This window comes from Drosophila busckii, chromosome X, assembly GCF_011750605.1.
Source record: "Drosophila busckii strain San Diego stock center, stock number 13000-0081.31 chromosome X, ASM1175060v1, whole genome shotgun sequence".
Classification (NCBI taxonomy): Eukaryota; Metazoa; Arthropoda; class Insecta; order Diptera; family Drosophilidae; genus Drosophila; species Drosophila busckii.
In genome coordinates this window covers 11,239,607-11,253,773 of record NC_046608.1, presented here as the reverse complement: position 1 = coordinate 11,253,773, position 14,167 = coordinate 11,239,607, and the positions used below count along the sequence as shown (strand labels likewise).

Here is a 14,167-nt window from a genome sequence, read left to right as displayed (position 1 = left end):
ATACTTTTTCGTCAGCATGTGTTGTATATTTTATGTTTGTCGCTATGCGTATTGCACGCCAACCCTCGTTTTTGGCATACAGCACCTTTGGAGCAGAGAGAGAGAGAGCGAGTGTGTGTGCGTGTGAACGAGAGAGTGTGGGGGTTGGCTCTGATAATGAGGATGAGCAGCCAGTTAACAAGTTTTTGCCAAAGGAATATTGAATGATTTTTATTTGCTGCATGCATGGGCATTTGTTTGTGTCTGTGTCTGTGTGTGTGTGCGCTCGCTCTTCCTCCCCTTTGTAATTTCTGCGCTTGCATTAACGCATGTAAAAATGGGGGTTACTTGACATTGAAACCGAATTTGAAGGTTTGCTTGTGTGTGTGTGTGTGTTTTTTTGGCTAAAGCTCTGTAGCCCTTTAATGAAGTACAGCGCCCGTTTCTATGCTTAGTTGCCCAGACAACAGCAAATTAAAAACTCAGCTAATTGTAAATCTCTCGTGCTGTTTCGCCTGTTTCTATGTGCCATAAGCTGGGGGCGTTTTTTGCGTCTGTCTGTGCATTTTGCCCTTGTCACTACATTTTGGCAAACGATTACAATGGACCTTGGCAACAGTGCAGCAGCATCAGCAGCAGCAGCAGCAACAACAACAACAGGAAAATATTAATACCAACTGTTTCCAGCATAGCTGAAGCTTATCGTGCGTTTGCTACCCGCTATAGACACACACACACACACACATACATACAAAATCAGGAAGCAGCAACCAAGGCAACCAGCGTAGGGCTGCATTAGCCGAAGCCCCTATGCTCTTACCTCAAAGCTAATAATATATAATTTAGTATTAACAAGCATAATTTGTTCATAAGAGCAAAAGGGTTAGATTGCTATCACTAACTGTGTCAAATTGCATCACATTACAACACACACACACATACATGCATATATTTGAACTGGAAAGAGCATACGCATAGCAGCGTAAATAAAGCGAGAGAGAGACAGAACTTGCAAGTCAACAGTCGATTGTTTATCAATGTGTAAATAAAAGCGCGTTTATATGTATGCATGTGTGCGTGCGTGTGTCTGTGTGTGTGTGTGTGTGTAGCATTGCCCAAAAATTTCAATAGCAAAGGTCAATGAACTTGCGCCAGTGCTTGCCTGCCGCCTTTCTTTGTATGCGTGTATGTGAGCGCGCGCGCTCTCTCTCTCTCTCTCTCTCTCACTTATTTTCTCTTTAGCTAGCGCTGCTCTTTGACTGCTAACTGCGCGCGCTCTCTTTAGCGCTTTGCTTCCTCATGGCGTTTCATTCATAAACAGAGAGCGCGCACCGCATTTGAGATATCGGCCAGGCCAACGAACCGCGCGTGCAACTTTTACATGTGCTTCGAGCCCATCCCCCCCCCCTCCCCTCCCACTCTGGCCCCTTCGCTAGCACAAACAGAACTCATTCAACTTTGGCCTGAACTTTAACTTAAAGCTAACTTATTTATATTTCTGCATATGTGTGTAATTTAAAAATCGGCACTTACATTAACTGTCGAAGTCCTTGCAGCGGCGGCATTTTAATGGCCAACTGGCGCTCATTTAATGTGATCCTTTGTTGAGGCGTAATCCATGCTCTAACGGGCTCAGCCAGCGAGCGCTCGTTTGTTATAATAAGTGGAGCTTGATTAACCGTTATAACTATTTGCCTTTTTGTCAGTTGTGTACAGCAGCTGCTTTAATTATTGCTCGCTGTTGTTGTTTTTAGTTTGTTTTCTTTTTAACAAGTTCTCTTCAAATGTTTTCAGAGCTTTTCTTCACTCACACTCGCTATCTATCTCTTTCACACACTCTCTTCCTCTTCTTTGATTCAAGATGCAGCAGCGTTGAATTTGGTTTTCGTTTGTTTTGTTTTGATTAAATCTGGCTTGTGGTTGTTTTTTTCATTTCTCCTTATTATTATTATTATTATTATTATTACTGTTGTTGTAGTTGTATTTGTATATTAAATGCAGTTGCTATTTACACAATTATGATGCATACATTAGACATGTATATGTTTGCTTATAGAATAGTTACACAAGCATGTATGTACTTAATTAACATTTATGTACATTTGATTAACAATTTGCAATGAACTTTTTGTTGTTGCCGTTGCACTCTTATGATTTAAAAACTGTTGAACTACGATTAGATGTGAACACATTGGCGTGGTATCGCTGATTCCACTTTACATACAATACATCCTTGACTTCCTTATGCTAATGCTTAATCAGACATGTTCGTACATGTTTGATTTATTTTGCCTTTTTTTTATACTTTTTTCACATTTTATTTTGTATAATAATTATTATGATTATTATTTCTATGTCACATGCTCTCTCTCTCTCTCTCTCACGTCACTTTGCACATCTGCAATTAATAAACACAGAAACAAAAATTTTAATTTTTGCAATCAATTTATTGTTGCCACTGCTTGCAGTCGCGTAGCCTAAAACAACAGTTATTTGAACTGCTGGGTGGGGAAGGGGATGGAGCGTCAACTGCATGCAGCGCAACAACAAATGTCAGCAGCGTCTTGGCGCCTTAATTTTTCGTTTCCCACTTTTTTTGGTCAACACTTGTCAATTTGGCAATTGGACTACAATTATTATTCACTGATTGCCATTTTATGTACAAAACAATAACAAAATGCAATATCACAATGCATTCTCTGGTGTACAGTATACATTCTGGCGTTGTTAAATAAATCGCATTATTCGTTTTAAAAAAAATTGAAAAAAATATAATCCATAAATCGTTTATGTTATTATTATTCATATGCCACTGGGTTTCACTGTGCTTTTGCATTAATATTCCTATTATTCGCTATATTATTATATTGTAATGCGCGACACACGTCCGCCTTGCTTCACCATAAAAAAACAACAAAAATTTTTAACGGTTGTTATCGCCTCTCTTCATTGAGAGTGCGAGCAAGAGGTCCGATGGCTTAATGCTTGCACATATCATCCAGTAATGTTAACATTACGCGAGTATCAGCTGAAATTATGCGAGCATCATGTTATGTTATACTTAACAGAGCTATGTTAAGACGTCAACCACTGTTAGGTAATTCCTGCATGGTTAAGCTTACATTTCCTTTTTTTGCACCTTGCTCACAGCGCTGTGTTCACAAGTGCGCCATCTACTGTTTTGCTGCAAAGCACTCGCTGCGGTATGCCGCAGCGCCAAATTTTGTGTGATTGATTTTGAAAAATATGCGGTGCGGCGCTCACTATTATAAAATTATTGTATAGTAAAATTTAAAAATAATTTATATATACTGTTTCTAAAAACCAGATAGTCGAAAAATATTTAAATTTGGAGGTGGTTTTTCAAAACAGGTATGCTAGGTATGGAAAATAATTGTTATTGCCGGATGGGCTCTTTTACTGCGGCATTGCAAAAACTTATAAGCGAGATGCATTTTTTTAACGAAAGCGTAGTTTTTTTAAATTGCTCGCCAATCAGTGTTCATATGAACTTCTTATGAACATATTCAGCCGTTCACTTCGATGAGTAGTTCAATTGAACCACTGTCTGAAAGCATTTGCCTTCACTTTGGAGCAACTGCTCATGAGTTGGAATTTAGAAAATCAGTGCTGGCAGAATTTTACATGCTGAAAAACGGAAACTGCTAGAAATAACAACATTTTAAGACTTCTAAATATGTATACCTAGTTGCAACAAACCAACTGATTAGAAAGGCATGTGGTCTGTGAAAAGTAGCCGAATAACGATTTTATTTTATAAGATGTTATGCAGTTTAAAAATAGCTGCTGTTAGCTATAAAAATGCTAAAAAGCCAGTACTGAATCCAATAAGACAGTGCAAGACAATATATAAAAACCACGTGTTAGGCAAAACAGACGACAATTGTTAGGTATTTTTTGCCGAAGTAACGCGCATTTGCATTGTCTGGTGGCTTAAGTTTTCTTTTAATTTGATTGAATGCACAGTGGCATTGGGAATATCACGGCAATAATAGCAGGACGGGAATAAAACGATAAGCGGGACCCAGCAACAGACAACAGAGAGTGTAATAAAAAGTGCAATAAGCAACAATAACGATTGGTTGATTGTTGTTTTTGCCATTATTGTTGTTGTCTGTCTGTCTGTCTATTTGTTTACTTTTGCGCTGAATTGTTTATTGTTATTGTTGCCAACGCTGCCGCCGTCTCTGCTTCTGCTGACGCCGATTATTTAATTTGAACGCACGCATGGCCAACAACAACGCAGCAGCCAAGGTCGATGTCGACACCGGCACCGGCGCCAACGCAAAGCCAAAAGTCAACGGCATATTTGATACTGTCCTAGATGATATCGCCCTCCAGGATGGTCTCAGCTGCAATGAGCTTTTCCATATGGGCGAAGGCCTTACCTACAAGTAAATGATTTGTTTTTCTTTTCAATTTGCGTAAATCTAATAATTTACATGAACAACACATGTGTTAAACGTGATTTACATACATACATACACATCAATTATTTATGCATTCTTTTCCCCCCCACCTCTCCACCCAAATTCCATTGTCGCCGCCGTGCAGTGATTTTCTCATATTGCCCGGCTTCATTAATTTCGCCGCCGAGGAGGTCGATCTCAGCTCACCGCTAACAAAGTCTCTCACATTGCGTGCGCCCCTTGTAAGCTCGCCCATGGACACGGTAACCGAATCCGAGATGGCAATAGCCATGGCGGTAAGTAAACTAATCAATAACCAAGAGATAGACAAAGGTCCTTATAAGTGTCACACGAAAAAACAGAACTGCAAATCATTTAAGCCATGTTAAATTAATTGTAAACGTATATGAGTTCATAATGTTTATTTAGAAATACATATAGAGTTTTTCTTTGTCCAGATTATCGGGCTTGGCATCTCTAAATATAATTCTTTGTCTTGGCGCTAGACAACCTTTATTTGCCCTTTACTTTTGTCTCCCTATCGAAAACCAAATATTCAAATTTCAATAAACAAAATTGCAATTCAAGATTCGCAGCAGTATTGTTTAGTGTGCCGCTTATAATCACTTAGACAGCCATAAAGTAGAGTATAGGATAACAAAGCTAACGAACGACCGACCGACCGACCGCACATCGCCTTTGGAGTTTTGGTGTCGGTGTCGCTCTAGTTGTGGTTGTAATTGGACACTCTTATGCGCCTCTATTATCGCTAATGTTTATGAAAAGAAAAAAAATAAATAAATATTTAAACACACACTTGTACACTCCTCCCACTTTACTCCCCCCGCTACAAAAACAAATAATGTTGCCCACTTGCCCATTTCGGCACGCCGCGCAGCTGTGTGGTGGCATTGGCATCATCCATCACAACTGCACGCCGGAATATCAAGCGTTGGAGGTGCACAAGGTTAAGAAGTACAAACATGGCTTTATGCGTGACCCCTCGGTTATGTCGCCGTCCAATACCGTTGGCGATGTGCTCGAGGCCAGGCGCAAGAACGGCTTTACCGGTTATCCTGTCACCGAGAATGGCAAACTGGGCGGCAAGCTGCTGGGCATGGTCACCTCGCGCGACATTGACTTCCGTGAGCATCAGCTCGATGTGCTGCTGAAGGACATCATGACCACAGAGCTCGTCACAGCGCCCAACGGCATTACCTTGCCCATGGCCAATGCCATACTGGAGAAGAGCAAAAAGGGCAAGCTGCCCATTGTCAATCAGGCTGGCGAGCTGGTGGCCATGATAGCGCGTACAGATTTGAAGAAGGCACGCTCCTATCCCAACGCCTCAAAGGATTCCAATAAGCAGTTGCTGGTGGGCGCTGCAATCGGCACGCGCCAGGAGGACAAAGCGCGTCTGCAGCTACTGGTGGCCAATGGTGTGGATGTCATCATACTGGACTCGTCTCAAGGCAATTCCATATACCAAATCGAGATGATTAAATATATCAAAGAGACATATCCCGAACTGCAGGTCATTGGTGGCAATGGTAATTACTAAAATCCATAATCTTACTAACTTTCCAGTTCATGTAAACTAATCCCGATCACTTGCCTCTCTCTCTCTCTCTCTCTCTCTCTCTCTCTCTCTCTTGCATGCGCTCGCTCCATTGCTCGCTCTTTTTTATGCATTTCCTACAGTGGTAACTCGCGCTCAGGCCAAGAACCTCATTGATGCCGGCGTGGATGGTCTGCGCGTGGGCATGGGATCCGGCTCGATTTGCATTACACAGGAGGTGATGGCTTGCGGCTGTCCCCAGGCCACCGCTGTCTATCAGGTGTCCACATTTGCCAAACAGTTCGGCGTGCCCGTGATTGCCGATGGCGGCATTCAGTCCATTGGACATATTGTTAAGGCTTTAGCGCTGGGCGCCAGTGCTGTTATGATGGGATCACTGCTGGCCGGCACCTCGGAGGCGCCCGGCGAATATTTCTTTTCGGATGGCGTGCGCTTGAAGAAATATCGCGGCATGGGCTCGCTGGAAGCCATGGAGCGTGGCGATGCCAAGGGCTCGGCCATGTCGCGTTATTACCACAATGAAATGGACAAAATGAAGGTGGCCCAGGGTGTAAGCGGCAGCATTGTGGACAAGGGCTCGGTGCTGCGTTATCTGCCCTATTTGGAGTGCGGACTGCAGCATAGCTGCCAGGACATTGGCGCCAATTCAGTGAAGAAACTTAAGTGAGGGTCTGGTCGCACTAATTCGATGAAACTCTTATTCATATTTGTTGCTTTTGCTTTTGCAGAGAAATGATCTACAATGGGCAGCTGCGTTTCATGAAGCGCACGCACTCGGCTCAGCTGGAGGGCAACGTACACGGCCTGTTCAGCTACGAGAAGCGTCTCTTCTAACATACAACCAGCAGCCCTACACTGCCAATAGCAGGCGGCGTGGGCGCTAAATGCCAAAACAAGAAGCAGCAGCAACAACAACAACAGCAGCAGCAGCAGTGCCGTCGACAGCAGCAACATCTTGTTAATCACGAATTTGGGCGTCGTCACTTTGATACAAACCCACGCAGGCATCTTTGAAGTATCTAGTACAAACCCATACAACCAACAACAACATAAACGCCAAGAAAAAGACCCTTTCCATGTTTATCGATTTCCTAAGCTAAGCTAAATTTACTTAATGCGTTGAGATCAGCTTGAATATATTCACTGATCCACAACCAACACACACACACACACACACACACACAGATATATATACATATACCTATACACACATGCATGTATACAGCAATTGCAACTGTAATATGAACTTGATCTAATTGAGTTCAATTATCTGGAAAGCATCAATTCGAATTATACAACAGTACTTATACATATATAATAGTACATGACATGTTTCTAAATTTATAATTTACTACCAAGATGCAGATTTTTTTTTACCTAAATCTACACATGTTATAGATTACTTTACAACAAATTGTAAAAAAATTATGTATGCCAAACTTATTAAATGGAATATTTGTCTAGCCAAGTTATTCAAAAACAAAAGCATACACTGTTGTCTCTTTAATATTGTTGTTCTCAATTGTTGAAACTTTTTGAAATAAAAGAATGTTCAGAAAGCGATTAAAGAGCTAGAATAGAATAGAAGAATGGTTGCTTGCTGTTCTTAGCCTTGTTAGTAATATTGTTTAAACTTAACACAATTCTACAATCAAATTAGATACCAGACATTGCCATTCAATTAAGTTTTGAGACCTGTGTAACAGATTCTAAATACAAAAATAAAATTTAACAATATTCTCAAATAAACTTTTGGCTCATACTAAAAAAAGGAATTTTATTAAGTTCGTTTGGAGCACACATTTAAAGAAAGGCTTAGAAATATTGTGTTGCATTTTGAATTGAGTTATTCTTTAAATAAGAACACAATTGTGCTTAAATCAGATGATCTCTGTACTAAGCCTGCAGACAGTCTCTACCGAACTGTGGAGATGTCGCTTAATGCAGTCCCAGTGTAAGCGTGCGATGGAGAGTGAGCGATTTCTCAGCAAGAAAGTAGAGCGAACCAGCTCATACGAACGAAGGGCGCGAGCAGCGACGCTCGCATGCGTGGGTGGCTGAATGGTAAGACAGGTCAGTTGTGCTTGGACCTGTGGTGAAGACAAGTGGTGAGCAACAAGAACTTCTGTAATCATTGTGAATTTTCATTTCATAGTTGTTGCTTTTATTCTTTTTAATATTTATTTGTACATATGCATGCTAACATATGGTTATATATAAATAAATTGCATTTGTTAAATGCTAGAGACTATCTTTGAATTTAGTTATTATTCTCGGTGTTTTGTAGCTTGCGCTTATTAAGTTTAAATATTATTTTAAATATATAGTGCACGCTGGAAAAAAGTTTAGCTTGAATTTTTGAATAATTATAGTAAAAAAAACATTGTCTTGCTCTTTTTGTTGTTGTGAGCTACTCATAAATAATTTAGTTTTTCTTTTTTTTTTTAGCGAATGGCGATGCGAGAGAAAGTGAGAGAAAGAAAATTCGTTGTGTAGGGAATCGAAGCAAAGTAAAGTGATCAATAAACCCTTTGTAAGGACACTTAAATAAAGCCTATGTACATTAATATTATGTGTGTTTGTGTGTATCGATGTTTGTGTAGACTGTAGATTAACTAATGCTGTTTGCAGCGATTTGGTATGAGAGCAAAACTCATTAATCAAGCACACATTGGAGACATATCAAAAATATATATGTATGTGTATATATGTATATATATATATATATAGTTAGTATATGTAATTTATGTATATTTATATGTTGTAGCGGACGCGAGAGGTTGGTGCAAGGCTAATGCGTTGGATTGTCTGGAGCCAGTGCATGCCATTTCTCATGGAAGTGATCCGGCAGGCGGATGCAGTCGAGCCACTGCTGCAGTCGCTCGCCCTTGCTTTGGGCGCCCAGCTGCAGGCTGCCGAGGAAATCGTTGCTCTTGCCCAGATCCTTATCCCACACGGTGACAATCAACATCTCCTTGTTGAGATCATGCGGACTGGCCTCAAAGTAGAACTCCTCATTGAATATGGGATTCAGTGTGCGCCACTTGACGCTCGTCTTGTGCTTCTTATTCTTGTGCGCATCCGGCTTCAGTTGTCTGCGAACGAAAGAGAGTGAGAGCGCGCATAAGTGGGCATAGATTAGAGCGAGAGAGAGAGAGAGAGAGATACGCACAATTTAACAAACGGATCGGAGCTGCCGTTGTTGTCCATGGGCAGCAGATTGATGCACTGCTTCACATTCACCACCAGCGCACGCCGCTTCGTATTGTAGCAAAGCGAGATGAGCATCTTGCCATTGGGCCAATTCTGCGACAACTCCGCCTCGCTGCTGTACTGATCCTCCACACCCAGCGGCACCGAGATGCGATATTGCGTTGTGCTGTGCACCTGCCAAAGGACACAACAAAGATTACGCTATGCAGGAGGAGGAGGAGGAGGAGGAAGAGCAGCTGCTGCCAAGTCGACTTGTGTACTCACCGTGGAGAGGCAAACCTTGGCGGCGCCCAGAAAATCATGCCCATACTTATCGTCATCGAAGAGCGCCACATAGAGCAGCGAGTTGCCCAGCTCCTCGGGCTCCACGCCGACGAACTGCAGCGTTTCATTAAAGTCCGGATTGCGTGTCTTGTGCACGGTCTTGGTGCGTTGCCAGCGCGTGTACTTGGTGTGCGCCTCGGGCGTAATGATGTTGAGCTTGCAGTACGGATCTGCCAGGCCGGCGGCATCCATGGCGGGCAGATCTCGAGCACGCACCATGGTGCAGTCCAGACTGTGGAAGCTCTCGCGATAGCTAATGGCCAGCTCCAGCCAACCCAGCAGTGGATCGCGACAATGGGCGGGCTGCGATTGCGACTGGGATTGGGATTGGGATTGCTGTGTGGCCGAATTATTGGAGCCGGAGCTGTCGCTAAACGACCAGGAAGAGCTAACCGAGCTGCGACGCATGAAGCTGCTCTCGCGACGCAGTTGCGCCACTGTCGAAGCATTCGACATGCTGATGCTGTCGAAATCGCCGCACTCCGCTGCCGCCAGCGCCGTCGTCGTCGTCGCCGTCGCCGTGTTCGGGCGACTGTTGGCAGCCTGGCGACTGAAGAAGAAGGAGTTGGAAAGCTTGCGCTCCCCATTGTCTATGAAGCTGCGTATGGAGCCGTAGGCGCGCAGACGGAAGCTCTCATCGCGCTGCAGCTTGCAGCCAGTCTTGGCCTTGGCACCATCCAGCTCATCCTCCGGCTCGGACTGGGCGCTGTCGCTGCTGCCGCTGCTGCTGTCCTGGACGCGTATGGTAAGCTTCTTGAGGCGTGGCGCACGCGTGGGCGTGCCATGGCAGCTCTGCACCACACGACTGCCGCCCACTGTCGGCGTTGCCGTGGGCGTGGCGCTGGCACTGCGCGGCATATCGTAGTTGGGCAATCCCTTGAAGAACCAAGCGCCCGACTTCTTCCACATCTCGCGCGTCTCCGAGCAAATGCGACAGAGCCAAATCTCACGCGTGCGCTCGCTATTGTGATAACGTATATTGATGTCCACGCTGCACTTGGCGCAGACGGACTTGCGGCAATCCTCGCAGATGAGGCGCTGCGGGCGCAGCAGCCCAAAAGTGTCGCCACAGAGGCGGCAACAGTTGGGCCCACGCTCCACAGCGTGCAGCTTAATCTTCTCGACGCGCTCCACCAGACGTCCCACGCGCTGGCGCTCGGCTATCTCAATCTCCTCATTGCGCCGAATTACCGATATGATGGCCTCCTGCTCCTCCGGCCGCAAGGGTTCATTGCTCTTCGAGCTGCTCCAGCCGGCTTTCAATCTGCAATAATTAACACCAAAGCAACAGCAACCACAACAACAAGAAGTGTTAATAGTATATAATATAGGGACGTGTGGGTGAGAACAATTAGCGCCTGCCTAATGCGGTTTTCGTGTTGTTGCCACTGGCTTGGGCCATTGTGCGCTCCACTCGCTGCCAGGGACACAAAATGTCAAGTTCAAAGTTAATCAGCAAAAAAGAAAAACAGAAACAAAAACAAAAACAAGTGTCAAACAGCGTACGAGAGTTTTTCATGTCTGTTGCGGAGGTGAGTGGCGTGGTGAGAAACGCGGGTGTGGGGAGTTTATGGCCACTTTGGCCACTTAAACATGCAATTAAAAAGCGATACAGCGCATACGGGCAACGCACATCACGGATTAGGGTGAGGATTAAAAATATATTTATTATTTTGTTTGAAATTCAAAATATGCAATTTATGTTTCAAATTTTAAATTATAATTGTATTTGATTATGAGCGTAAATTGCATATTTTTAATTCATATTTTCACGCACAATGGGTGTAACTTTCATTGCTTAATGCATTTGCATAAATATTTGATTGTTGCTTGAGAGGCGCGCACATTATGCAAAGCATTTGAAGAAGGCATAAAAATAAATGATCCAGCATTTGTCTACGAATATCTATAAATAACTAGCGCACAACATACCATAGTTTGCATTTCCATACGGCGAATATATTTTAAATATTTAAAAGCTCAAATTAAATATGCGCAGGCATACCAAACATACATACATGCATGCATATGTATGTGTAAGTTCAAGGTTCACTCTAATGTGCTTATACACACACAGTTAGAGTTTAGTATGCAAATCTTGCTTTTCGCTCGATTTGCTTTGCTTTGTATGCTCGCATTTATCTGTTGCTCTTTGCCTTTGCATACACATGAGTGTGTGTGTGTGTGTGTGTCGTTACCTTGCCTGGGGTTTGTTGACTTGCACACAGACACACACACACACACATACACATATGCGATAAAAAATACTTCAAAACAAATTGTGCGGATTTAGAAGAGGTTGACATGTCAGTCATTTGCAGCTAAAGCTGAAAACGTTTCAATTTATGCATAAGCTGCAATTAGCCAAGCGATCAACAATTGAGTGAGCAGTAGTCTTAGCTTAAGCTGTTAAGTCTGTCTGTTAATTGCAGCATTGGCGATCAGTTGTTGCAATTTTGTGTAACTTAAGTTTTAATTTATGCGCTTTAAGCTTCGCCCACTGGCCATGTCTGTGTGTCCAGCATGTCCAGTGTGCATGCGTCACGCACAGTCCGAAGTGCCAGGGCCAGTGCCAGTGCCTATGCTTTTAATACGCGCACATAATAAAGCGACAAAAAAAAATGGAAAAAAATGTACAAGCGGAAGCGTAAATTGAGCACTTCAAAGCTGCTGCTACACACACACACACACACACACACACAGACAGCAGCAGCTGCTGGGCATGCACTGCGGCCCCCGTTGTGCGTCTGTGTGTGTATTTTGTGGTTTCAGCATTTCATGCATATGTAAATGTAAATGCAAAAACGTGTGTATGTTGTATTAAATACGAAAACACCAAAGGGGGCGCTCTTTGGTTACATTGACAGTCAGCTGGGATTGCATGCGCCGCACAGTATGCTACACATTTCCAACTCCATATGCTGCTCTCTACGCCTGCATGGGTGTGGTTAAAGTGCGCAAAATACATATACACTATAAAGTGTGTGTGTGTGTGTGTGTGTGTGTGCGTTCTTGGAAGTTTGAATTGAGCTGTCAAATAGTCGCCAATAAATAATAAAACAAAAACAGCCAGCCCAATGTCTGTGTGAGCTCAGTGTGATGTCAGTACGAACGAAGTGCATAAAAATTGAGTATTATTAAAATTTAATTAATATGTCAGCGGGCATATTAATACAAATGCATGTGTGAGAGAGTGTTTGAGTGTGTCCATTATGATTAAATGCTTATGAAGGACACAGGGCGGCATGTGGCTTTGGTCCTTGACAGCACGCTGGCAATTCATGGTCATACAACCACACACAGCCACATGCTCTGTTCCTCGCGCGCGCTCTCGCTCTTAATCTCACACTCTCTCGCTCGCGCTCTCACTCGCTCCTTCGCTTGGTGTGTGTCTCCCACGCTGTTGCTTTGACAATATGAGTGTGCTTATTGGTGTGATAAAGCCACAAAGTAGCGCGTATTTCAGCTAATCACACCAACAAACACACACACACACACATGCACACACACACATAATTTGGTCATCTGACGCAGTCGAAGTTAATTAAATTATAAGTAAAGCCTCTGCGTCGGCACATACGCGACTTGCTGTTGTTGTTCTTGTTGTTGTTTGTGTTTTTGTTATTGTTAAGCACAATTAACAGTAACTGTTGCGCGCCGCTAGTTAATGCCTTATCAGCCAGACGCACACACATAGTTGGCCAGCTTGTTTATGACGCGCGGCTCTCACACACACATTCAACACTTGCACATTGTTTGTGCTTAGTCAACGCTAACGCTTTTGTTTAACTTGTCCACACACACACACACACACACACATATACATCACATATATTTAGTTAGAGCGCCCAATTGTTGCTTTCGCAACATTTATTATTGCCCACTTCAGCGTCGCACTCCACTGGAGCTTTTGTCTGTCTACGTCTACCTTCATTTTGTTCGCCTTGATTAGGCGCACACACACACACTCACACGCATTGTCAACTTACTTGGCACGCAAGGCCAGTTGCCTGTCACTTGGACAGACGAACTTGTTGGCCGTATTATTGCGGTTCGCGAAATCCATCCCTTCGCATTTTATGCAGCATCAAAGCATTTTCACTAAATAACTAACAAGCAACAAAAAGCAAACACAACAAAAAAAAAACAATTGCCTGCCAGCAGGCGCACTTTAGTTACAACTGTCCAACCGCCTTTTGTTATTGTTTATTTTTCAACAGTTGTTTAGCGGCAAACTGGCAAGCAACAAGAGAAGGCACATCGAAACTGCAAATGAAAACACGTCTAAATGCGAGCGCAGCTGCTGCACGTCTATATCTGGCAAATGTAAATTCAGCTTGAAGCTGCTGCTGCTGCTGCTGCAGCCAACTGCCTACAGTTAACAGTCGCCTAGTCGACGCGTCGCAGCAGCAGCAGCAGCGATAGCGACCACGACCGCTAGCGATGCGCAGCATAACTATCGACTGCCTATCGATGTTCAATAGCAGGCACATGGGCTCCAAATTGTAAGTACTAATTGTAAGCCAATCAAATAATATAATAAATTTTCTTACAATAGTTAGATACAAAACATAGCTATATAAATATTGCCAGCGATTGTGCCAGCTCTAGTCTGGGAGGGTTGTTAGGCCGCTTTCAAAAA

The 14,167-nt window shown here is 43.3% G+C and overlaps 2 protein-coding genes across 2 annotated transcripts; one reads left to right on the top strand and one right to left on the bottom strand.

The window, feature by feature from the left end:
• The first annotated feature begins 3,844 nt into the window (after window positions 1-3,844).
• LOC108607125 (inosine-5'-monophosphate dehydrogenase) lies at window positions 3,845-7,473 on the top strand. Its single transcript, XM_017997761.1, has 5 exons — window positions 3,845-4,394; window positions 4,555-4,705; window positions 5,308-5,959; window positions 6,111-6,651; window positions 6,717-7,473. Exons 1-5 carry the CDS (start codon window positions 4,228-4,230, stop codon window positions 6,820-6,822), a joined length of 1,617 nt encoding a protein of 538 aa, XP_017853250.1. The 5' UTR covers window positions 3,845-4,227; the 3' UTR covers window positions 6,823-7,473.
• A 1,256-nt stretch (window positions 7,474-8,729) lies between these two features.
• On the bottom strand, window positions 8,730-13,886 carry LOC108607269 (rabphilin-3A). Its single transcript, XM_017997962.1, has 4 exons — window positions 13,515-13,886; window positions 9,466-10,789; window positions 9,161-9,375; window positions 8,730-9,083 (listed from the first exon to the last, which is right to left on the bottom strand). The coding sequence occupies exons 1-4, from the start codon at window positions 13,589-13,591 to the stop codon at window positions 8,780-8,782; spliced, it is 1,920 nt and encodes a 639-aa protein (XP_017853451.1). The 5' UTR covers window positions 13,592-13,886; the 3' UTR covers window positions 8,730-8,779.
• Window positions 13,887-14,167: the final 281 nt, after the last annotated feature.

Excerpts from the sequence above, each read along its gene's own strand:
- LOC108607125 (XM_017997761.1), top strand. The coding sequence starts at position 4,228 with ATGGCCAACAACAACGCAGCAGCCAAGGTCGATGTCGACACCGGCACC. Across the intron at positions 4,395-4,554 it reads GGCGAAGGCCTTACCTACAA|TGATTTTCTCATATTGCCCG; the intron begins GTAAATGATTTG and ends GCCGCCGTGCAG. Across the intron at positions 5,960-6,110 it reads GCAGGTCATTGGTGGCAATG|TGGTAACTCGCGCTCAGGCC; the intron begins GTAATTACTAAA and ends CATTTCCTACAG.
- LOC108607269 (XM_017997962.1), bottom strand. The coding sequence starts at position 13,591 with ATGGATTTCGCGAACCGCAATAATACGGCCAACAAGTTCGTCTGTCCA. Across the intron at positions 9,376-9,465 it reads CCAAGGTTTGCCTCTCCACG|GTGCACAGCACAACGCAATA; the intron begins GTGAGTACACAA and ends GTCCTTTGGCAG. Across the intron at positions 9,084-9,160 it reads TCCGATCCGTTTGTTAAATT|ACAACTGAAGCCGGATGCGC; the intron begins GTGCGTATCTCT and ends TTTCGTTCGCAG.